Below are 26,655 nucleotides of genomic sequence, written 5' to 3'. Positions count from 1 at the left end.
CTAGCAGAAGCCCACCAGCCGCCGGGTGCTGGGGAAGCTCCTGCGCATGCTCATGCACTTCTCCTGGTCGATGTATAGGGAGTTGGCTTTGACCGCCAGGTCGTGCTCCAGGGTGGCCTTGGTATGGACCAACGACTGCAGGGTGTCCTCCGCGTCCCTCAGGCGCTGCTGCAGGGTCTGGATGGTGTCGTCCACCTCGTACACCTCGTTAACCAGGCTGCGTGGGGAAGAGGCACCCGTTAGGTTAGCAGAAGTCACGCTGGTTATCAGCTCCACAGGCGCCGAATGTGGTTACTGAATTCCCACCGGTCACATCAACCTCAGAACTACTTCACGCTGCAAAGCTGCAATGCAAACAGGACGATCCAAAAGGCACACCAAGGATATTCGGGGCACACCAGCAAGTTTTCATACATGTATTGCGCATACACATGAATATTAAACATTATAATTTTTAAAAAGGTAAACTTTTAAACATTTGATTTTTTTTTTAATAGTAAAGATGGGGAAAATGGAAACAGCTCGATTTTCATGCATTCACTTTATCATTGAAAGTTGTTTATATAGTGAGGAAGAGGGGAACACCCAACTTTATTCAGTGGCTAGAATTCAGCCCAACCTGTTAACTACGGTGGGGGAGGGGTTAGTTAATGGGGCACTCCTCCAATTATAATGCCCCTCCCCCCAGCAATGCCCCAAGGTTCCAGAGTAAATATCGAAACGTCAAAAACCTAATGGAACATGACAATGATAATCCATGAAATCAGCTACGTAAACCATGAAACAAGTTGCAGTTCTGATTGTGCTGATGATGAAAAACATGACACATTTTTCAAGACAGAAAGGAAAAAAGGCATCATTTCATGTAAAAAATCTAGCATCTCCTTCTCAAATTATTTTAACTAATATCATTTTCATTTTCATTTCTTTGATTATTAGTGAAACTTTCCTAAATGTCTATTGGGCATTTTGCTATTTTTCCGTGAATTGCCTCTTCCTGTCTTTTGCTCATTTTTCTACTGGGGTATTACTAATTATCTTAAACTTTGGCAAAAAGCTCTTTAAGTTTTAGGCATATTACTTTTTTTTTTTTTTTTTGGTCTGTTAAGCTTGTGGCAAATGTTTTCCCTAATTTGTTTTTTACCTTTTAATTTAGCTTGTATTTCGTTATACATAAGATTTCAATTTTTGGTTAGCTAAATCTTTCTTTTTCTTTGTGATTTCTTCTATTGTGTTTATATTTAGAAACTCTTTCTCCTCCCAAAGAGCAATTAAGCAAGGACTCCTTTACCCTCTGATTTGGCCAATAATATCCAAGGGATGGGACCATGTGGTCAATCAAGAGAAAGAATACTAAACAGGTTATAAAAGACAACAATAAGAATAATAACTTATCTATTGACTACCTTACTTCATAGGTATATATATATATATATATATATATATATATATATATATATATATATATATATATATATATGTATATAGAATCAGTTGAAACCACCAACTCCAAATTCATCAAATTTTGCCCAGTGATTCAGAGCTATAGTTTTCTTTCTTGGGGATGTTCATTTATCAGCAGACTTGGGGTGTGTGTGTGTGCATGAAATTAACTAAAATGTACCATAATATAAAGAGAATAGTGACAGTGAACGAATAGGGGTGTGGACGTCACGGCAGACGGAAAAGGATTTCACGATCGTAGAAAAATATCCAGACCATGTGGAAATCATTATACCAAGACCATTTTATAGCTTCACAGACTTTGCCACTGGAAGATAAATGACAGAGGTCATCAAGCCCAGCTTCCTTGTTCTACAGACAAGGAAATTGAGCCTCAGGGATTGATGAACTGCCCTCCCCACAGGCAGACGGCCTACATGTGTTTATACGCTGCTCACAGTTATTCAGGAAACTAAGAAGGAAATCAGGAGTCTTGGTGGCCATAATAAGGAACTGGGTCCCATTTCCTGCCCCACCCACTCAGCTCCCAGAAGCAGAGACCTGGGAAGTTGGCCTCGGCACTGGACCCTTTGGGTGAGACCATCTCATTTCTATTTGTCATCCCCGCATCGCAGGCCTCCCAGATAATACACAAGAGGCCCAGTTAAATTTGAATTTCAGATAAACATGTATGTTTTTAGTACAAGTATTTTTTTCACTGCGGTGAAATATAAACAACAAAATTTACCATCTGAGCCGTTTTTAAGTGTGCGGTTTGGTGGCATCATGTGCATTCACACAGCCATCACCACCCTCCACCCACAGAACTCTTTTCATCTTGCAAAATGGCAGCTCTGTCCCCTTTCGACACTAACCCCTATTCCGCCCCGCAACCCCCATCCCCCAGCAACCACCGTTCTTCTTCCTGTCTCTATGAATCTAACCACACTAGGTACTTCATACAAGTGGAATCGTCCAGTATTTGTCCTTCTGTGACTGGTTTGTTTCACTCAGCATAATGTCCTCAAGGCTCATCCATGTGGTAGCATGTGTCAGAATTTCCTTTCTTTTTAAGGCTGGATAATATTCACTACAAGTATTTTTACTTACCATAAGTGTTTTCTGTGTAAAGATGCCTTGCGGTATTGGGGATATACTAATACTAAAAAATTATTCGTCGTTTATCTGAGATTCATATTTACCTGGCCGCTAATTTGCAAAATCTGGCAACCCTACCACAAGAACCAAAATAGTGTCAGGCCCAAAATTAGCTCTCACAGGATATTCATTTAAGATGGCACCAAAGCCACAACGTCTCTACTCAAAACCCTCCGCCCCCTGCTTTTCGTAAAGGACAAATTGTAAATGTATTTAAGGAGATGCACCAAATCAGCAGCTGCTGGTTGAGGTTGGGGGTGGGCTGGGGTGGGGGGAGAGGAGAGGGCAGAAAAGAGGCTCTTGTTTTTTACTCCATATGGATCTGTACTGTTTGAATTTGTTTTAAAATCAAAGCGTGTCTCTCTCTTACTTGTGAATTTAAACAAAGTGAAAAGTTTGACATATAAAGGAGCAATGTCTTCACTGTGTTATCCTGTACTGAGTATTATTATGAGAGAACAAGAGGAAACAACATCCTGATGAGAACGGACACCATAGCCAGACGATGGAATACCATGCAGGCAATACTTTTATCTTATTTTATTCTTTTTTGGCGGTACGCGCAGGCTCAGCGGCCATGGCTCACGGGCCCAGCCGCTCCACGGCACGTGGGATCTTCCCGGACTGGGGCACGAACCCATGTTCCCTGCATCGGCAGGCGGACTCTCAACTGCTGCGCCACCAGGGAAGCCCAGGCAATACTTTTTATTTATTTATTTATTTTTATTTTATTTATTTATTTATTTTTTTGCGGTACGCGGGCCTCTCACTGTTGTGGCCTCTCCCCGTTGCGGAGCACAGGCTCCGGATGCGCAGGCTCAACGGCCATGGCTCACGGGCCCAGCCACTCCGCGGCATGTGGGATCTTCCCAGACCGGGGCACGAACCCGTGTCCCCTGCATCGGCAGGTGGACTCTCAACCACTGCGCCACCAGGGAAGCCCCAGGCAATACTTTTTAAAAAAGAATTTGTTTTTGCCTTGGGGAAGGAAACTCAGAATACAATGTTGGTTGAAAAAGTCAGGATATAGAACCCTACATGCAGCGTGATCACAATTTTGTTAACGTGCCTGGTGGCAACCGTGGTTATCCCTCAACGGCAAGGAGAATTGATGATGATTTTTATTTTTTATTTCATTTTCTGATTTTCTATCACGAACAGATACAGCTCTTAAAGCCAGAAAGAAAACAATAAATAGTTTCCAAAAAGGAAACACAATTTTGAGGGACTTGAACTCTCTTTGGCCTTGAACTCAGAGAGGTTACCTGAAGTGCCTTGGCTGGACCGACAACCGCGACAGGGCAAACATCACATCTCCATCCGAGGTCACAGCAGACAAATGAAGGGGGTCTGGAGACTCCCCAGGCCCGCCCTGCAGGCTCACGTTCTGGACACACCCTCCCTGGTGGGTATGCCCGCCAGGGGCTCACCCACGCCGAGGTGGGGTACAGAGCAGATGAATCACCAGCACCCCAGGCCACCTGCCTGTCCCATCTCAGGCCATAGTGACGTCATCCTTGCGGATGCTGAAACCAAAGGTCTTCTGATCATCGTTGACCCCACCCTCTTCCTCACACCCCTACGTAAAAATGTAAAAATCTGTTGCACCTGTCTCCCCGTGCCCCTGCGCCCTTCCTCTCCACTGTGCAGGCAAGTCCTTGAATGTCCCTGCTCTGTGTCTGACCTCAGGGTCTCCACCCTTGCCGTCCCCCCAGCCCACGATGCTCTTACCCCACTCTTCATCCTGCTAATTTATGCCATCCTCAAAGCCCGGCTGGACAGACCCTTCTTAGGGAAGTCCCTCCCTCAGCCCTGGGACTAGTTCGCTGCCCAATGTCGTGTGTTCCAAGAGCACCAGCCCTTCTGTGGCCCTCGGGGTGCTTGTCATGGCCTGTGTGCTAAGTCTCCCTGCCGGCCATCGGATCCGGGAAAGTGACATCCACAGCCCCTCCAGTTGACAGGGGCACAGAAAATGCTTGATGGATGGGGACCAACTTCTGTGTCCTAGGAGATGCAGCCCATGATGGGAGGTAGGAAGCTTCCTGGAAGTCCAAGTCAAGGGTCTCCCAAGAACGAGGAGCAAACCCCAGGTGATGAAGAGGAAGCACAGGCCAGAGGGAGCCACCTGCAGCCAGCCCGAGGTGGGGAGCACCGCAGAGCACCCCCAAAAGGCTCATGGATGCAAGGACAAGCCGTGAAGACACACCCACACCGTGCATCTCCTTTCATCTTAGAGCCTGAACTGTCTTCTTACTTCCAGTGGGGGAGGGAAGGAATTAAACTTAAGTGTGGAAGTTTCCTCTGGCCTGAGATCTGTAAACACAGCATCTGAGAACTGAGCTAAAAGCATATTTTGTTGTTGTTTAGGTCAGGTTGGATTTAAAAAGTAAGTTTCTTTTTGGAAGATCCCAGGGTATACAATACCACTAGCAAAGAAACAGATCTTCAGAGAGGCTGTCGGACACGGCTGGTGATGGGATTTATGAGGATGAGTTGTTTATAATCACACCAGCCTGCTTCTCGTCTCCCAGCCTTCCCTGAGCTGTTTTCACCGCTTCAAAAGGAACCCTGAACCCAAAGGTAGGAACGGAGCAGGGTGACGTGTGAGTCTTCACTCCTGACAGCCAAACGTTAGTCTAGTGGAAAATTTATCTGTGAGGGCTCTTCTGAAAAAAGACACATTAAAATACCAATTTTTTTTTAAAGGAATCCCAGATACTTAGAATGCAGGCAGCTAACATCCTGGTTTTCCCATCGCTGCGTGAAGGCAGCTCAGAGATACTACACCTCCCACAACTTTCGCCGTTAGAAATATGTTTCTCCTCCTCTTTCAAGGCCACGTTCCACTCTCAGTTTCCTTATTCTTGGCAGATGACAGATAGCTGTTCTGCTGAAACCACTCATTTTGGGGGAAATTACAGAATTGAAAACCGGTTTGCATTCAAATACAAATAAAACTACCGTCGTCTGAAAAAACTATATCAAGATTAAGTAAAGCAGAGCCTGGTCTGGCCTGCCCTCAAGGATGCCAAGAATGTTTAGAATTGCTCTTGAAAGCACCCATTTAGAAAAAGTTCAAATGCAAATCAAAGTCTTGAAATGAAAACAGCACTTTTCCTCTGTCCTCACTCCCCTGAGTTTATAGTCCTTATGTTTTCTCCATCTAGACAGCCAAAGGGTTGCTTTCAGGATGATCAGTTGAATAAGAAAAATAATCCCCTCCTCCCTCAACAACAATCCTAAATTCCACTGCTGTTCCTCTAGGACCATATTTTTGGCAACGATATTTTAACAAGAAATCTTTACGGAAACAAAAGTAGGTTTTGTCCTGAAGTCAGTAAAGGAGCAGAGGAAATAGACACACTGCAGGGTCGACAGGAAGTAAAGGAAAAGCAAATTCTGTTTAGCCGTGAAGGGGGAGAAAAGAGGAAAAATCATTCAGCTTCTCAGAAGCAGCTGTGAATGCCTCATTGTCTGATAACTGCAAAGTCAAATTCGACCATGACTCAAAACCCTTCTGAAAAGCAAGCCTGTGTTGGTCTCATGGCAACCCAAACAATTTCTCTCTTCCCGTCTCTACTTTTTTTTTTCTTTTAATAAATTTATTTATTTATTTATTTTTGGCTGCGTTGAGTCTTCGTTGCTGCGCGCAGGCTTTCCCTAGTTGCTGCGGCTGAGGGCTACTCTTGGTTGCCGTGCGCGGGCTTCTCATGGCGGCGGCTTCTCTTGTTGCGGAGCATGGGCTCTAGGCGCGCAGGCTTCAGTAGTTGTGGCTCACAGGCTCAGTAGCTGTGGCTCATGGGCTCTAGAGCACAGGCTCAGTAGTTGTGGCGCATGGGCTTAGTTGCTCCGCGGCATGTGGGATCTTCCTGGACCAGGGCTCGAACCCGTGTCCCCTGCATTGGCAGGCGTATTCTTAACCACTGTGCCACCAGGGAAGTCCCCTGTCACTACTTTTGATGACTCCGCAGAAACTGTCGGAGCATGAAACTTCAGCTCAGCTTCTCCCAATAACATTTGCATAAAACCACAATTCATGATCTAATCTAACTGGCCAAATGGGTGTGATCCCACTACCAGGTTCCTGTAATAAATAGATACTTCAGACTGGTTGCCTCCAGAGTGGTGGGCCGCTTCACCTCAATGATGGGCTGTGTGTGAGTAGGGGTTCTGTGGAACCCACTTGGAGAAACATGTGGCCTGGGTGACCTCCTCCATGGTGATGGCCCAGACGACAGCTCCACTAGAAGAAATGCAGCTACTGTGGGAGATGAAGCCCATTTGAATCTATTCTAGAGCACATCTCTTAGCATCCAACACAGACAACACGCGTGCTGTCCATGGAGGGTGTTTTGCAGTAACGTCTCCTCTGTGACCCTCTGTTTTATCCTGTGTGAGAGTGAGATGAGGATACAGCACCTGTTTTGCTGACCCATCCCATGTGGGCATGGAGAAGGCCAGATGAGCTGAGGTACAGGACGCGGGGTGGCAAAGTCCCCATACAATGAGACATGGGGAAGCAGAAGCAAATTGCTGCTGTTTGAATGGAGCTCAGCAGGGAGATGGGCAAGGATTCTAACTATGTCTCTCCTTCCTCCCAGCAGTTGCCAGCTGGGTCACCGTCACTCAGCCCGCTTCTGCCTCCATTTACTTATTTGTAAATTGAAGATAATGCATAAAGTAAAGTATGCAGGACAGTGCCCGGCACAGAATAAGATCAATAAGTGGCCACAGCTATTGTGATTGTCACCATCACCACCTTTATCATCATCTTTCTCATTCTTGGCCTCACAAAGAGCACCCTTTCCTTCCCTGCAGGGAATCCACAGCCTCACCCCACCGCTTGCTCCTTGGGTAAGAGCTCCAAGTCACTTTGTCCCTAGGATATAAGGGAATTCAATCATGGACCAGGCAGACTACAAGGCTAGTGGTCTCTCCCACTGCTCCAGTTCAAGCGCTGCTGCTTCGTTCCTCCAGTTGCTATAAATTTGATTTGCTTCTGCACAAAGTGTTTCAAGACCTAAGCACAGCAATGATGAAATCCAGAAAGAGGCAGATAGGCAGGTACTGAGAAATTGGAAATGAAGCCAGAATGGGGGTGGGAGGGTGGCCAATTCCATTCAAGCCCATCCTGAAAGGAATCTTCCAAGTTAAAATAAGAAGAATAAAACACACCTAGTGTCCAGAAGATGTAGTGTCAGATCCCTCCCACCATGTACACGTGCAGGATGCTTTATGATGACCAGCTGTTTTCAATTTCTATCAAGAACAGAACAAACTGAAATGAGCTGAAATGAGCCACTGGGGTATCGGGGATCCTGAGGATGCTCTTAACGATGAGAGCAGGAATGAAGTACCCAGAGAAGCGGATGAGAGCAACGGTGAGAGCAAACAGATTGCGGGGGGGAGCTGGTACCCAAAGTCCCTTTTCCAATGAGTCAGGGGCACTCAGACACACACAGCGGCCAACCTCTGTACTATTTCCGAGACAGGGGATTTGGAAACTCCGGACACTCCAGGCAGGTGCAAAGGAGCCCAACACCACCTCCACCCCCTGAATGAGGCTACGTGTTAACACTAATCTTGTGTGTAGTGTTGATGTCATTTCCCTTTTGTTTTAGTCGTGGTAAAATAGACATAACACAAAATTTACCATCTCAGCTCTTAAGTTCCTGACATTAAGTACATTCACAAACTCGGCAACCATCACCACCTTCCACCTCGAGAACTTTTTATCATCCCAAACCGAAACTCCGGGCTGTTAAACACGAACCCCATTACTGACACTTTAAAGAAGGCTCTAGCACCGTGACCATCACTAGGCCGCTCCACATCCCCGTGGGCTGGTGGACGAGCCTTAGGAGCTCAGAGCTGCCGGCAGCCTGGGGGTTTCCCCAGAGGAGCCCGAGCTGGTCCTGAGGGCACCGCCCTCCCCATCACCGTGACCCCCACCTGGTCCTCCCCCACCCCCGCCTCTCCCTCGCTCACCGCAGCTGAGCCATGTCTCTGCAGAGCTCTATGTTGGGCCTCCGCGTACGCTCATCCAGCCTGGTCTGAGCCACCTTCAGGAAGGCAGACTTGTCCTTGATGGCCTTCTTGATGGATTCGATGGTCATCTCCGTCTGGAAAATCTCCTGCAGGGTCTGTACCAGGAGAAGCAAACGCCCGAGGCTTTGGTGCCGTGCCCTCAACAACCTGCTCCCCGACCCGTGCATTTGGGGCCGGGCCTCCCCCTCTGATGGGGAGGAGGATTGTCTGAGGGCCTCCTCCTAGCAGCTCCATCCCGGGACCCGCGCTGGGAGGTGCGGCACCTGCTCCCACCCTTTGGAGAGCATCTCCTCCCGACTCAGCCTGCGAGCACCTAGGCCACAGAAATGGGCGAATGCCGCAAATCCGAGCTCGCTTTCTCCTTTTCCCTCAGATCACCGGCTGTTAGATATTTACTGATACACATGTGCATGTGACTCCGAGAAGAGGGAGGCCAGCAGCTTTGAGGGTCCCCGCTTCCCTCCCACATCGGTGCATCCTTGCTTCTTTTTCTTCCCGCTGCCTCTCCTCACTAATCTCAGAGAGGTTTTCCTTGAAGCAAATCAAGGTCAAGCTTTGGGGTGTCTCCCTTGCAAGGGAGGAGCACACTGGTAATCTGGTAATCCCAATTTTATATTCTTCTCTCCTTAAAGAAGCTCCCCCAGTTACCTAAACCTGAATCCCTCCCTGGTTCATCTTCCTCTTCTGACAAGCAAGCCCCCTTCTTGTGCTCTGAAAACCCTGCCTTCTCCTTCGCCTACGACCTTGACCTCTGCCCCCCCCATGTCTCCACACCCCCCCATTAGTCCCCTCTTCTTCAGCCGCTTTCCTGTGGCCTGGAGATGCCCCCCAACCATCACCCAAATTCCTTTGAACCCTCATGCCTTCCCCACCACGCTCTCATCCAATCCCACTGGGTCCTCTCCGGCTGGTACCTTCCCAGCCTCTCCTCAAGTTCACAGACACATGGACTCAGCAGCAATGGCATTGCCTACTCCCTCCACGTGCCACCCACCTAACCTCCCAGCAGCCCCCGTATCTTGTCTCTGGCCCTGGTTGCTCTGGTGAGACCATGCGCTCAAAGTCAATGATGAGGCCTCTCTGGAGTATCCCTCCCCTTGAAACCCTCGCCTTGCTTACTGCTCTGGCCAACTGCTATCCTAATCCCTGATTTTTTCTCTAACTCCTTCTCCTCACTCCAGTGCAAGGTGCTGCCCTTGACCCCTTCTCTGCTACCTCCTTTCTCCTTGCAGAGACCTCCTGTAACCACACAGCTTCAGCACTTGTGAAAGCCAGGAACTCTTTTACCTGTCAGTTAAGCTTTGCCCTCTCTTCCAAGCTTTCAACCACCTGCTGAAAATGATTACACTGTTCTATCACCAAGGCCACCCTCAAGGGCTCCCTGCTCCACGAAGCCACCCCCATCTCTCACCACTGGAAATAACTGTTCCTTCTGCTAAACAAACTGAACCTTTTATCTGTAGCTCCAAAGGGTTCTGTCTGCACTTTTCTGATGGAACTTATCATTTTCTACGTACATGTCTTGTCTCACACAAGACACAAGATGGCAGGGTCAGTGAGTCGTCATGTGTGTACACCCCAAAGCCCCTGGCACAGCACCTTGAATGTAGCTGTTATGAGTTGAATTCTATCCTCCTCAACCCCCCCCAAATCCATATGTTGAAGTCCTGACCCCCAGACCTCAGAATGTGATTGTATTTGAAGGTAGAGCCTTTAAAGAGCTAATGAAGTTCTTTAATGAGGTCATTAGTGTTGGTCCTAATCCAATCTGACTGGTGTCCTTATAAAGAGAGATTAGGAGACAGACAGGCATGGAGGGAAGGAAGACCACGTGATGATGTGGGAGAAGGCGCCCGTCCACAAGCCCAGGAGAGAGGCCTCAGGAAAAACCAACCCCATGGATAACCTGATCTCAGACTTCAGCCTCCAGGACTGTGGGAAAATAAATTTCTGTTGTTTAAGCCACCCAGTCTGTAGGGCTTTGTTATGGCAGCCAGAGCAAACTAATACAGTAGTAAACAAAACTTTGTTGAACAAAGGGACTCCATCATGTCAGCCTTCTATCGATAAAAGGCCTTTAGATGGCCCCTCACTGCCCAGGGGACGCCTTCCCACCAATGACTTCCACAGTTGGCTCCACCTGCCTTTCCAAGCTTCTCTCTCTAGGGACACACACCATCTGTGCCAGCCACAGGGTCTCTTTACAGACCTGACTCAACCTCTGATTGGCTATACCTCCCGAGGCTTTGTTCATGATGTTGCTCCACCTGAACGTTTGCTTCTTCCTCCAAACTCCCAGAACAATTTCTGTATTGGCTATTTGGCAACCACGATTTGTCATTTTCTATTGTTTTTCATTGTGCATGAGCTTTTCATATTACACGCACCTTCTCCACAAATATAAGCTTCCTGGGACAAAAACTACATTTTATCCTTCTCTCTTCCCTTCACTGGATGTAGAAGCTGTCTGACCCAACAAATGTGTATCGCCCAAAGAAGACACCATGAGAAGGAAAGGTAAATTACTGCAGCCTGGGAAAACACAGTGCCCTCAATAGGATGATATCTCCTGAGAGCAACACAGCCAACATGGTAAGGTTCTTAAAAAGAGAAATGAGGGCTTCCCTGGTGGCACAGTGGTTGAGAGTCCGCCTGCCAATGCAGGGGACACGGGTTCATGCCCCGGTCCGGGAAGATCCCGCATGCCGTGGAGCGGCTGGGCCCATGAGCCATGGCCGCTGAGCCTGCGTGTCCGGAGCCTGTGCTCTACAATGGGAGGGGCCACAACAGTGAGAGGCCCGCGTACCGCAAAAAAAAAAAAAAAAAAAAAAAAGAGAAATGAAACTACTCAATATTCTGCAATAACCTATATTGGAAAAGAATCTGAAAAAGAATGAATATGTATATATGGATAACTGAACCACTACACCTGAAACTAACACAACATTATAAATCAACTATACCCCAATATAAAATAAAAATTAAATTAAGAAACAAAACCAAAAAGCTATACACAGCACAATCCACAGAAATAATAAGGACTCCAAGACCAATATTAAAAAAGCAAGAGCACCTTGTTTATCTTGAAACCCATGAATTCTGCCTAAATCTTTCATCCTATTGTCCTTATAAAACACTTATACTTAAAGCACGGTAAAAGGTTCAATATCAGAAACATTTTGAACCACTTAATAGTTTCCTGTATTTGGTTTTGTATTCCAGAAAAAAAGGCCTGAAATAATTTAACAGAAAACGTCCCTACCATATGTTCTAATAATAAATTCACTTCCTAGTTACATACGGTGATTCATTGAATGTTAATAATAATATTTTTGATTCTATTAAATACTAGGAACCTTTCATGACATAGTGCATTCTTTGTGTTCCCATTTCCAGTTCATGTTGGATTCCAATTTCATGTTGACACCTAGCTACCTGGCTAAAATAAATGGTGCACTTTGTACCAGTTTTCATTTTTCTTAGTCTGTATGGCCAGGAAGTCACGTGCCTTACGGTGGAGATTTGTGGTCCCAAGGCCCCCTGATCTCTCTGTCCAGGTCAGCTGCGGGGGCCTCCCAGCGCTTGGCTTACCTTTGCGAGGTGAATCTGAATCTTATTTTTAGCATCTGCAGTCTCAGCAATGCGGCTGGTAAAAGCCAGGTTCACTTTGTTGAACTGATTCCACATCTCGTTGGCCGTCACCACCAGGAGGTTCTGGATGTCGTCTCTTAGTTTCGCAGAGGCAGCTCGCTCGCTCCGGGAGCGAAGAATATTGTCGTCGGTAAATTTGGCCCAGGACTCGGGCACTGAGACCCTGAAGAAAAAAGAAATAGACCCAGACAATGGAAACAATGATGCATCAGCCTAGATTTTCCATAGGCAACCGTTCATCCTGAGAAAGAAAAAAAACCCAAATCGCTTGATCCTGGTTTTACTGCATGAAGTGTAAACATCAGAGCAAAGCTTCTTTTAAAATGTTCTTAATTGCTCCTTGTTTGACTGCTTTCTCTCTGTAAATCCGCAGCATAAATTAAGTCCTCTGCCGTTGTGCAGGGGCGGGGGAAGGGATTGGTGAAGGGTATGAGTATATCCATTCATTAGAAATGTGTCTCACTGGCCCCATAAGCGTTATGAAAAAATATTCAACCTCAGGACTAATCAAAGTGGTACTAACGAAAACAACAACATATTAACAACCCTTTGTCAGAATAACAAAGAATGAAGAGAATGATAATTTTCTGGTGAGCACGTTTAGAAAAAGATTCTCTCATCCTGCAGGTAGGAAAGTTGAATTGGTACGGCCATGCCGGAGAGCAAATGTGTATAACTCAGAAATTCCACTTCAGAAAGTGTTTTTATTGAAATCGAATTGACATATAACATTATATTAGTTTCAGGTGTGCAACATAATGATTTGATTTATGGATACATTGCAAAATGGTCACCACAGTAAGTCTAGCTAACAACATCCACCATCACACACAGTTACAAACCTTTTTTCTTGAATGAGAATTTTTAAGATCTACTGTCTTAGCAATTTTCAAATATGCAATAGAGTATTGTTAACCAGTCACCATGCTGTACTTTATATCCCCGGACTAAAAATACAGAATGCTTTCTGAATTGGCACATCGTCACTGTGCAGGGGTCATGCTAATCTCTGTATCAATCCACTTCAGAAATTGATCCTAAGGAAATAACCCAAAGATGTCTATGTAAGGAGATTCATTTTTAGCAATGTTCATGCCAATCCCTGCAACACTGGAAACACCCTAAAGTGTCCCAAAGTAAAGAAAAATTTGAGTAAATTATGGTACCTTTTAAAAAGTAATCCATACAGCATGCAAACTCAGGCTGTAGAAGAATATTTTCACAAACAATGTATTTGACATATCCGGAAGTGAAAAATCAGACAGGCTATACAAATAGTACATGTGTAATACCAATCTTTAAAAATATAAATCGATATCTACATGAGTGGAAGAATGCTAGAAGGACTGACAGTAAATTGTTAACATTGGGCCTCTCTGTGTGGTTTCTTTACTTGATGGTGTAATAGGATATCAAATGAGACTCTTACTGTCGATTAAGGTTTTAGTGCAGGCCATGATGACCAAAAATAACATCCTATCTGCTCCATACCCTGACACCCTAAAGAGACGGCTAAGAATTCATGCTGGAAATAGATGAGGCCCTTTATGGAGGACCAAGTGGTCAGAGTGTGTGTGGTTCGATCCCAAACCAACACCCCCCCACGTCCACCCCAGAAGGAGAAAAGGAAGATGCTTCCTGCTCTCCTCAAATTAAGTAAGAGGCACTTCATGAGGACCACTTAGGACCTAGGGTCTGAATCTGATCCACACCTGAAGAAAGTTGGTACCTGTTGCTGCTCTTATTACAGAATAGCTAAGAGGGGATCTGCTTTGGGGTGACCAGCCCTAAAGGGAGCTTTAAAGGGAGTCCCTTTAAAAGGGGGAGGGGCCATGAGTGTGGTCATGGTTACATAGGCATAGAAATTTGTTAAAACTCATCAAAATGTACACTAACACCAAATGCGTTTTAGCACAGGTGAATTTCACCTCAATCAAGTTGATTCATTTTAATGTTCTATGCCACTATTTTCCAAAGAGATGTGAAAGCGACAGGACCATTTTTATAAGATGGTAAAGAAAAATAACAGGGTTATCAAGATGCAGAAAGAAAGGCCCTCTCATAGAGAAAAGAGCATCAACCCAAGATCGTATGCAGGGGCCTGGCAAAGAAACCATGGACGGAGCAGGTCTAAGAAAGAGTGGAAATAAATTATTCAACATTCAGCTGTTTTTCAGCTTGTACTTCCCACCCCCGGCCCACGACCAGGGCATCCGATACATTGGTAACATTTTATTTTCTTTGTGCTTAACTGTGTTTTCTAGGTTTTTCTGCCTCAAGCAGGTGCTATTTTCACAGTTAGAAATATAAACAATGAATATTCTTCTACAAAAGATGACAGGATGCAAGTGTCTGCAGAACACCGTGCTTACTGACGACCTGTCCACAGCAGGTGCCTCTTACCTTTCCGCATCCTCCCAGGATCTCCGATTTACCTGTGCGCTGCATCCTTTTGAAAGGAGAGAGAATGAATTAAGCGACATAGAAATCACAGAGGCGGCACGCGCCCTACTCACGTGGCATCCACCCGCTCCACTCCGCGGAAGTAGCTGACGCCGTCGGACGTGTTTCGCAGGTGGTGGCATTTATCGTCGATGCGGCAAGCCGCCTGCTTGTCACTCAGGTCCTTCTCCAGCTCGTGCTGGGAAGCTCTGTTGGCTCTAAAACACAGAAGGGAGACGGAGCTTCAGGCTAAGGGAACAATGTCACAGGAGGAAGCATGACGGCCCTTCGGGGTGGGGACCCACCTCCACCCCCCACGCGCACCCGTGACTGCTCTCTGGGTCTCTCCTCCTTCCCACGATGCCCAACTTCTCCATTAAAAGCAGCTTCCCCTGGAGCTGTCCCTACATGTGGGCAATGAGAGCCCTGCCCACGCTGTCCCTTCCATGGGCATGAGACGTGCAGACACACAGAAATTGGTATCTGGAGCTCCCCCAGGCTGGGGCCCATCTTCCCAGTACCCAAACCGCTCCAGACAGGACGCTGGTTTGGAGCAATCTGTCCACATCTGTGCCTCCCTTTCCTTATTCCTTTTCCTCAGCTACACCCTAACCCCTGTCTCCTCCATTCCTAGAGTGCAATTCCCTAAGAAGTTAGGAGGTATTCACAGCCAGCCTCCCTCCAGCTGTAAATGACCTCACTTTGCAGTTGTTCCAGGTCTAGAGGTAGAAACCGAGGGTCAAAATGGACCTCCCCAGCAGGAGTCAGCGTGTGGAAAGAGGCCAGGAATTGGCAGCCCCCAGCCTCCCGCTCCCGCCAGAACCCTCCTGGGAAGGAAGAGGACTTGGTGAGCTCTGAGATGCCTGGCGTCCCTGCCCTGCCATGCAGAGAGAGGACCCAGCAGGCAGCTCAGTCCCAAAGAGACAGGTCAGTGGGGCAGGCGTGGGTGACAGGTGAGCCACGTCCTGATTTGTGGCATAGTCCATTCCACATATCATTACAGAATGCCTACTCTGTGCCAGGATGCATCACGGACAAAGCAAACGTCTCTTCCCTAGAGGAGCTCACATCCTACAGGGGGATGACAGGCAGTCCCCATAAGGAATAAGCAAATCCTGTGGTTTGTTAGCAGAACAATGCAGAAAACAAAGCAGGAAAAAGGGGGCCAGGAATGTGAGCGATGATTCTAAATAGGATGGTCAGGGTAGGACTCTCCTCAAGCAGGTGATACCAAGACTTGCAGAGGGAGAACCAGACCTTGCTGCCCATAGGAATGTGTCAGGTTTTCCTCTGAGTGGAATGAGAGACCACCGACTTACAATCTTAAAGGATCATTCTGGTGTGGGGTTAAGAACGGACTGCAGGGGACAGAGAGACCCCATGAGCAGACCGGTGAGGCTACCCAGGTGAGAGATGGGGGTGGCTTGGACCAACGGGGCGGCAGTGAAGGAGGTGAGAAGCGCTCAGATTCTGGAGATGCTTTAAAGATGGAACCAGGACTTATATACACTACCAAATGTAAAATAGATGGCTAGTGGGAAGCAGCCGCATAGCGCAGGGAGATCAGCTCAGTGCTTTGTGACAACCTAGAGGGGTGGGATAGGGAGGGTGGGAGGGAGACGCAAGAGGGAGGAGATATGGGGATATATGTATATGTATAGCTGATTCACTCTGTTATACAGCAGAAACTAACACACCATTGTAAAGCAATTATACTCCAATAAAGATGTTAAAAAATAAATAAATAAAGAGCACAGGCTCTGGAGCAAAAAAAAAAAAAGCCAAAGTTGAGCCATTGGAATAGCAGGATTCCATCAGCAGAGGTGGGCAAACCTATGGGTGGGTTGGAGGGCTGGGGGAGAAGACAGCAGGTCTTGCTTTATGTTGAGTGTCCAGTAAACATCCAAGCGGAGGTACCAAGTGGGTTGTTGGAATTGGGGAGAAAAGTCTGGGCTAGAAATAAAAACTGGGCAATCGCATACAGAGAGCATCTGAAAAAGCCAGAGAACTGGATGATCCTAGACATTCTCTATTCCCGGTGCCCAGAAAAGGTCTTGGCATAGAGGAGCCACCCAGGAAAGCCTGTGTGGAACTGAAGGGGCTAATTCTCTTTAACTTGGCCTGTGCCTTCAGGTAAGTCACTTGACCTGTCAAAGCTCTTTGTTTTGTTGTTTGTAAAGTGGAAATGAGGGTAGCAGCACACAGGTCATCTGCATTTTGTGAATTCTAAATCAGCGTGTGTGTGCAGAGGAGGAAAGGAGAGGAAGCTGCATCCCTGCTGCTTCAGAGTTCAGGTTACTGGGTTGAAACTCTGGGATTCTTAGGTCTTTCTCATCTGTGGTCTGGGACCAAGATGCTCCCCAGGCTTCCTCTCTTGGGCTGACACCCTTGACCTCCTCTGACCTGACCTCAGAGCCTCCTTAGGAAGGCCTTCTATCCATCCACCGTCTTAGAGCCCAAGATGGGAGAGATCTAGGCCTCCATGTTGGTTTCTAATGAGATTCCATTCTCAGCTGAGATCCAAGCCCATCTCATGTTCCTTCCTTAATTGTTCCTTCAAGACAAGTGGAGCTGAAAACCTTCCTCCCATCACCTTTGCTGGACCGAGCCCAGTAACCATGTTAGAGATCCCGGCTCCCACAGACCCTGGAGAGACCACCCCAGGAAATGAGGTGGACATTTTGCCCACTGTGGATTAAAAAGCAAAGGACATGGAAGATGGACAGCAGATTTTAGATTACGAAAAAAATGAGGATTAGGAACTGGACCAGAAGAAAACAGAACAATCATTGGAACCACCCTAAACTGTTTCTGTAATTTCCAGGGAGCAGAAACCAGAAATTAATATCGGAAGTGGCAGTCGGTCATCCTTAGCCAATCCTTAGCTATCCTCACCGATTTCTGAATTAAGGAGCCCTTCCAATCACAGCCTGAGAGAGATCTCAGCCATCTGAACCTAACCGACCTTCATAGCATCAATCCTGATGGTCAGCAGACTGAGTGAGAAGAACCACCACCTTTAGAACAACTATTCCTTTGTTTACATTACACGCTACCCCTGACAACATCAGTATAGGCAGAATCATCATTTCCTCTGTGTGACATATTCAACACTACTTCTTTCCATGGCCGTCACCAAATGAACGTTGACCTTTCTAGTCCTATAAGGCGACAGGCTCGGCCAGTATTTTTTCTATGCTGACAGTTGTTATCATTGCTTCAAACCCTCCTTTGACTAGTATTCTTTGCCGCCAACCCCCACTATAAATATTAAGTACCTACTGTCTACTATTGCCAAGAGAAGAAGAATTTGTATTCTGCTAGAGAGTAGGATGGGTGAACAATTACAATGCAATGGATGCAGTGAATGCAGTGGTGTAATCACAGCACCAAGGACCATGTACCACGGTTGCCGAGAAACCGGAGAAGGCTGAGTTTTTAAGGAGAAGTGGAAAGTAAATATAAAAGTGTGCCACAGTTCATCGCTGTTCCAGCTGTCGGGCTGCACGTGTACAAGTCTATCTCTTATCAAAGAATAAAAGTCTTTTGAGTTAAAAGTAACCTTAGCCACACTTCAAGGTAGGATAAAAATCCTTCCTGAAGCATTGCGAAAATTATTTCTTTAAATAAAAATTTAAAGTAAGCGCCCCAAGTACTCATTTTACCTTCTAAATAAAAACGTGTATGTGCATGCGGATGTGTGTCCATGTATAAGAAATCCTTACATAAGAAGCTAAGAGAAATCTGATTGGGAAGCGTGGAAGTACAGTTTCAGGATAGCGTTTCAACCATATAGAGAGGTAAAAGCTCTTACGCCAGGCGGGCAACGGCCTTGTCCAAATGCAGCTTCATCCTTTCTTGACAACACAGAATAATCTCAACCTCCTACTCAAGTGAAAAAAAAAAAAAGCCACATTAATGTTTTGATATTGAACATAACATTCAGAGTCAACAATGTAACAAAACACTGATGAAGGAAAACTCTGTTTCTGGGAAAATGGTGAAGTAAAACAAGAAAAGAATGTTATACCCACTGATTTACCTATACGCCCCCACGATATTGCTGTCTTAATATAAGACTGAGATTCACCCTTTACAGGGCTTTAGGAAAATATATTATGGAACAAGTTGGGACAGGGGTAAAATTTTAGGAGTTTTCTTTATTTTTTATCTCTGGTCTTTAATTGAATCCGTCAATCAATCAATCAAGTTCTGGTGATACACAAGGTTGAATTTAATGCATGGCTTCTTCTATACTAAGTGTTCTTCCAAGAAAAGTGAATCTGGAAGGGAAAAGGACAGCCTAAAAGGCAGTTCTCTCAGGCAGTGCATGTGACCTCCAAAAGACCCAGCTATTTGTTCCAAATGGAGGCCAACCTCCACCCTAGGAGGCCAGCTCTCCCCTTGTCCTGCCTCTGCCCTGCAGCCCAGCTGCTATACTCGTATAAAATCTGCCCTATCCATGCCACTCTGCTTGACCACGCACATGGCATTTTGATGCTGCTAGAATGTATATATTGTTACATGTATAGCAGAGATTTTGTAGATTTTGTGTGGTAGCAGAGATGTTTTAAATAAATACTTACTTCCCTCTGAAATTCATATTCACATTACAAAATTTAGGAACCCAAAATAGCACCTAGAAGACATTTTAAAAGTGCACATAACCATTGCTACCACTTTTTCAAGTGAAAAGTGATCATACTGAACACTGAACATGAAACTTGAACATTTTCCCATGACATAAAACTATACTGTGATGAACAAGCTCAAAAATATTTAGACACCACCAAAGGGGATGCCTTTTTTCAAGGTTTTGACAAGTACAACCAAATTGCCCTTCAGAAAAGTTGTACCCATTTACAACAATAAATGAGTGTGAGTTTCCTCACCTCACACACCCGGTAGACACTATGATTCCTCTCAATCTTTGCCAACATGAAAGACCACCCCCCAATAAAAGCACACTTGTTCAGATTTGCAGGTTAATATTATGACTGGGTATTTGTTCATGATTTGACTTTCTTCTCTTGTGAACCACCTGTTCATGTGTTTGCCTACCTTTTCTGTTATGTTTTTCTTATTTATAAATATGCTTATATTTAAAATTCAATCCTTTCCCATTATATGACACATATATATATTTATATTTTTTTACCAGTTTGGCTCTTGCCTTTATATTTTGTGTGTGGTGTTTTTGATATATAGACATTTATGGTTTCTATGACATCAAACTATCAAATGTTCCCTTTGGGTTTCTGCCTTTGTTCATTTGATTTTAGAGTCCTCTTTACTCCAATGTTAACTCAACTATATAGTCTTCTTATTCTTTTATTGTTTAATTGGTTAACATAAAAATACTATGCCTAGAGTTTATTTCAGTGATAACCCTCCTGCCTGATTCTTTGATACTCTGAATGATTGAAGTAAATGAAAAACTAAATTCCCAGTCCCCCTGCCCTTACAGGCAGCAAGGATTTCTCACACATTCTCACTGTACGTTGTGCGTGTCTTTGATTTTTTTTGTTGTTTGGGCTTCATCTTTCTCTATGGCTTGGTGTGTGTGTGTGTGTGTGTGTGTAGCCATTTCATGGAGGTGTTGGCAAAGGATACATGGAATACTGCTTAGAAAATACCACTTAAAACCGAAAATCCCAGTGAGCTTTTATGCTATGTGTACACAATTCACACAGAGGGAATTCCTGGAACTTTCAGTGGAAAAAATTACGTTTAATGAGACTCTTGCTATAAAAAAAACCCTTCAACACTAATTTTTATATTTGAATTTAAATAATGTCGTATGGTGAACATCGTGGTTGGAAGCAGAAGGCTTCCTTGGAATAGGGAATGCCTGAAACCAAAGACTTTTGTAACTGTCCCCAATGCTAACTTACCTACTAATCCTCACTCACACACGGGGCTGGTCTGGAAACGCCTCCATGAAGTGACTGCAGGGCAAGGGCCTTATTCCCTCAATCGCCCGTGAGAAGAAAGTTTGCCAGAAGGTGGTGGGTACAGACAGAGGGCAGAAGTGTGAGAAGAGCCCAGATGTAATCAGACCGATAGCTGCCACCTGACACCCAGGGAAGTGAAGGTCATGGCAGAAAACCCAAGAACCACACACTAGGAGCCTGGCAAGTGGTGCCACCCCTTCTGGATCCCGAACTTGGGGAGGAAAAATAGACCCCAAGAATAAAAGGGTGGCAGTGACTTCTCTGAGTTTCTCAGAGTCTCAGTGGCCAAAATGAATACATTGTGGCTTAAGATGGAAAGAGAACAAGGAATCACATCCAAGCATTTGAAGAACCTTGAATTAATCCTACTATCTGAGCAGGCGAAACCTTTGCAAAGTATCTCTTACAGTTCTCCTCTTGGGAGCTGTGGTCTTGGGATGGGGTGGCGAAGCGCGGAGGTAGAATAGAGACTTCACAGCCTTTGGTGTGCCCTCACCTCAAGCAAACCGCCCCCTGTTGCCTCACCCCCCTGGGTCTTGGGTGGAATAGTGGTTAAAGACGTGCTCTGGCAACAGATAGCCCAGGTCCAATGCTGCCTTTGCAAATGCTGGGAGCAAAGGCAAGTTATAAACGAAGGGTAATAACACCTGCCTTTCTAGGCTGTGGGGAAGATAATTATGTGCCTCGCAGATGGTAAGCTCTCACTAAAGGGTAGGACTTATAATGCGACATGGGTCATAAAGTATGATTTAGAACTTAATCCTCATGTGCGATGTGGGCTCCACCCTCTTCTTGGCTGAGGAATACTGGCCAGGTCACAAGAACCCTGAGTTCTGACCACACACATGGATGTGTGCTAACTCTCGGCTATACCCTGAACTGTGGACATACAATCATTTCTGGGACCTCATTGTTAAACCCAGACCCTGCTTCCTGTGGTTCTATGTATCCACAGATACATACAAACTTAAAGGCTTAACTGAGCCTTTTTAAGTTTGGGGTAAGTGGGTAAACTATCACACTCTTAACAGGTAGAATAGGCTACTGAAATCACACTTTAAAAATCAAACTGTAAGTCCAAATGGAATCTGGATAATGACAAATGTCACCTATAGGAGCAAGCACTCCATTTCTATAGACAGTGTGTTTTGATGACGACATTCTCAAATTCTCACTCATCCCTGAGTTTGGGAAGCAGCGGTGTTTCCTTAAAGATGTGCATTCTCAGTATTTTCTCCTGAGTCACTTGAAGTTTACCCATCACCCGGCTGGTTGTGAGGGGGCTGGGGTCCTACAAGCCATTTAGAGGTGGAAATCCCAGACGGGGAAGGTGTTTCTTGCTACTGGTGGTGAGAATCCACCCAGACATTCTTTGCCTGCTGGTATCAGGGTTCTATTCAATACTGTCTCAGAGCAGAACCGTCTTGGGATGGAGTCATAGAACCAGTAACAGTACCATCAATAGGAAGGGGAAGGCAGAAGGCATCAGGGTCAAAGAAAAGTTCACTTTTAAGCTTCATGAATGTGAACCAAAAAAACATACATATGTTTGGCACTTGGGGATGCAGAACGAATGCTTAATAGAGTATCCGGGCTAAAAAGAAAAAAGAGAGACTGGGAAGGGTCCCAGGTACCTAAGGGCCGAAATCTTAAGGAATGGCAGAGATCTTGTGGGAGAGACCCTAGGAGGTAAAGGTCAGAGAACTCAGAACAAAACCACCTTTAATTGGTGGAAGGTGGGAGAGCCTAGTGGGAGGACCAGCACCCTAGATCAGATGTAACTACAAGCTACCGGATGGCTGATCAAAAGCTGTCCAAATGCATATACCCTTGGATGCGTGGATTACAGTTTTGGAAATGTATCCTAAGGATAATAATCAGAAATACATACAGTTATCACTACGATGCATGTGTGGAGGCAGGGGCCACATGGGAAACCTCTGGACCTTCCCCTCAATTTGGCTGTGAACCTAAAAATGCTCTAAAACATTGTCTTCTAAAAAAACACAACACTGCCTTTCCACATCTACATTTAAGAATAAACATCATTGGGCATTTATCCAACAAAAAAAAGCACTATTCAAATGCATAGATACACTATCATTCTAATCTGGAAGATATGTCTGTGTGTCTTTAAGTTGGGTGGTATCTACCTAAGTATGATTATTAAAAAGACTGAAATACTCTAACATTAATAGTCATTTCTGTCTAATTGAACTTAGGTGATTTTTATCTTTATCCTTTACTGCATTTTTCAAATTCTCTCGATAAATATCTATTACTTTCATAACCCCCCAAAAATGTACCTTTTCTAAAAAATAAAATGAACAACAAAGTCCTACTGTATAGCACAGGAAACTATATTCAGTATCTTGTAATAAACCATAATGGAAAAGAATATGAAAAAGAATATACATATATATGTATAACTGAATCATTTTGCTGTACACCAGAAACTAACACAACATTGTAAATCAACTATACTTCAATAAAAAATAAAATAAAATGTATCTTTTCTAAATGCCATAAATATCTGATACTATAACTCCTTACTGTGTCTTTACATAATATCATTTTTTGTTTCTCTACATTAAACATTAAACACATGTTTGCAATGAGGTTTCTTGTTATTGAAGGGTTTGCCCCATATTTACCGTCAGCAACTCTGTTTCCACTTCATCATGAACTAGATCGATTCCCATTCTCTTCTCTCGATGAAATAGACATTCCCGGGCTACCTACAGATACACACATAATGAAAAACACTAATACAAACTGACTAAAATCAGCGACTAGCACTTCTAATAACCTGTTTCTAAAACAAGGCAATAGATGCTCCCAATACCAACTTTTCAAGCCATTTTGCTGAAAATCAAACAAGAAACTCAGTGTGACAACTAAGTGAATCCCTGCTGCTAGTGAAAAGGTAAAGAGTTTGAAAAAAATTCCTAATTTGGAAAGTTGATAAACTGAAGCAGATGGCATCTACTTAATCCCCACAAATCAGCATCTGAGAAAACTATTTGGCATGAATTCCTTCTAGAGAAATAGTTCAATAACCCAAATCATAGTCTTCAAGATCTTATTTCCAAATATTTTTCTACTGAGAAGAGTGAGGAAGAAACAAATGATTATTTAAAGACCTCAAAATATTTGTGTGGCCAAAAATCCAGGTGATTATTGTTAAAGTACCATTTATTGTTTTCCTAATTATAAAAATAATATGCTTTATCCATTAAAGAGAAGAAGTAGAGAGAAGTCAAAAATGAGTTATCCATACTCCTTTCAGTTTTGTTTGTTTTTAACAGAAGTTACAATGCCCTCATAATTTTATGCTTTTTAGGATTGATGTTAAATAGTAGACTTGAAATAGTCTTTGAGACAAAGTACATTAATGACTCCAATGGAAAACAGCTTAGATAGCCAACAACTAAATTATGCATGAAATAACATTATGTAAATGTTAAAATACTTTTTTCAAAGAGTATTTCATGACATGGGATGACTATAATGTTAAATTTTTAAAAAGCATAAAATATAATAGTATGTACACTGTTATCTGGATATGATGTCATTGAACAAAATCTTGGAGTGAATCTCTAATTTTTTAATAGTATAATGTACACTGACTAGAAGATGAATCAATGGGTTGAAGGGAACTCTGATTATTTTAATGTGTATTACGAAATTGCTTTCCAGGAAGTTGCTACTCATCCATAGTCTACTAGCAATATCCGAAATGTCCGTCTTCTGTACTTTTGCCAACCCTACACATTATCAGTTTTCATTTTTGCAAATTTGATAAGCCAAAGATGGTTACTTCATTGACTTAGTTCGCATTTTTATTACTGAGTTTTAATATTTTTGTCTTATATACAGTTGATCATCAGTATTTCCTCTTTTGAGCTGTATCTGTTCGTGGGACTAATTCTCATTTTAATTGGGATCTTCTGATACCGTGTTGATTGTAAATGTTTAAACACACAAGATATCTGGACAAAAACTGCAGAAAAGTATTTAAATTATGCCCATCTCATTGAAAGCGGTCAACACTGAAAGGAGTGTCAAGGGAAGAAACTGAATCTCCTCTGGAAATTAAGTAAAAGGGATGTGGCTGTCATTTTAAGTGTTCATTAAAGTAAGTGCTGGGTGGGGTGGGATGGGATGTATTGTAGAATAGACCAGGAATCCTCAGAATGAGCCAGAGCTCAGAGAAAGGATGGAAGGGCTTCTGATCCCAAAAAACAATTCATGGTGAGTTCTTTTAAAAGAATATCATTAGTGTCCTGTCGACCTTTCTCAGGATTTCTGTGGTCGTGTGTATTTGTGTGCACTTGTGTTTACTGGGGAGGAGGGGTGCAGTAAGAAGCTATGGTGTGCAGGGGTCTCTAGCAAACCCCCCAAACAACTAGACTTTTAGCTCTTCGATTCTCTAATCTCTTCTACTATGGATGCCATTAAAAAAAAAAAAAAAAAAGACCTGTTGAAAATGCTTATCACCAGGAAAATGAGTCACACAAACATGGAGAAAACTAGGTTCGCTTTGCCCATTCACATATACACAACTTCTAAAATAATCTGCATCATTTGGACATCTTCACATACAGAATGTCTTCTTCCAACGGTGGTGGATAGAATGGGGTCAGGGGGCCCATCGCACACTCAGAGGATTAAAGGTAATTTGATCTCCATTCAGAAGCCTAGTCAGAGGCCAGCAACCAACTGAAAGGCTGCCTCTAGGACCAAAACTGGCTTAACTTCTATCCCATTTCTCTATTTAACCAAACTCATTCCATTCCCACGGTGATCATTTCACCGTGCCTGAAGTGGAATCATAACACACATGCAGAAGGCATTTCATGACACAGACTAAAAGAACAGTTTTTTTTCCTCTCAAACAACGTTTATGTTAATCCAGGGACAGCAATAACCAAGCAGCCTATTTAAGAGATGGGAAGGTGGCATATTCACCATAAAATACTGTGTGTCTTAAGAGTGTCGCTTTAATTAGCCTCCTTTGCTTTGCATGCAGAATTCTCTCTACTTTTTTTTCTTTCTTGGCTGCACCACTGGGCTTGCGGAATCTTAGTTCCCCAACCAGGGATTGAACCTGCGCCCTCAGCAATGAAAGCACTGAGTCCTAACCGCTGGACCGCCAAGGAATTCCAGAATTCTTTCTACTTAAATGGTTGTTTGGTATAATGTGAGAAAAATGGCAATGGTTTTATCATCACTGAAACCCGGTACAGATTTATTGACAAGGGCTTGGCTTCTACAGGTGAAGCGAAATATAATTCAATAGATAAATAACCTCAAAAATTCAACGACTGGGTTATCATCATAAAAATGCACTGTCCTTTTAATAAGGTCTTATAGTTACCTGAAGAGGGGCTTCTGCCTCCATCAAAGCCCTCTCCAGTTTTTTCTTAACATCGGTTAGTTCATTTGTCTCTCCAATCATTGCATCCAACTCATGAGTGATTTCAGATTTCCAAAATCCTAGGTCGTTGACTCGTCCTCCTAGATTGTGGGTGGAGTCTGCCTGGGTTTTTCTCATTTGTTGATATTTGTCTTGAATCAAGCGAGATGTATCTACCCTTAGTCTCTCTGAATTGTGTCGGGAAGTGTTGGATTCTTGAAAGTTGGTTAAGTTGGACCTGTACCAATCATCGGGAGTATATCTGGTGAAGAGTGTGGTTCTGTTGGAAACAAAGGGATGCATGGTGCTCTCGGACACCCTCTGAGATCTGGTGCAGTATGGGTCCAAGGCTGGCGAGTTGGAGGCTGCTTTGTAGTACGTGCTTGGTCTCCAAGGCAGGCTCAGACTATGGGTCAGATTGCAGTGGGGGAAGTAGTCCCTATAGCTTGAGGCCATGGCACTGATGGCTGGTAGGAAGTTGGCTGGTGTTGGTCTAGGGTGGGCATAAGTTGCCGCTAAAGTAGAACCTAGAAGCTCCAT

The 26,655-nt window shown here is 44.3% G+C and overlaps 1 protein-coding gene across 1 annotated transcript; it reads right to left on the bottom strand.

The window, feature by feature from the left end:
• Positions 1 to 26,655, bottom strand: TEKT3 (tektin 3; the record flags this gene model as incomplete). The annotated part of the gene is made up of 7 exons (XM_079724567.1): positions 1 to 217; positions 8,590 to 8,744; positions 12,241 to 12,463; positions 14,817 to 14,960; positions 18,557 to 18,627; positions 23,351 to 23,434; positions 26,077 to 26,655. 7 exons carry the CDS (start codon positions 26,653 to 26,655, stop codon positions 1 to 3), a joined length of 1,473 nt encoding a protein of 490 aa, XP_079580693.1.

Source organism: Hyperoodon ampullatus (assembly GCF_949752795.1).
Source record: "Hyperoodon ampullatus genome assembly, chromosome: 19".
NCBI classification, from domain to species: domain Eukaryota; kingdom Metazoa; phylum Chordata; class Mammalia; order Artiodactyla; family Ziphiidae; genus Hyperoodon; species Hyperoodon ampullatus.
This window is presented reverse-complemented; position numbering and strand designations above follow the sequence as displayed.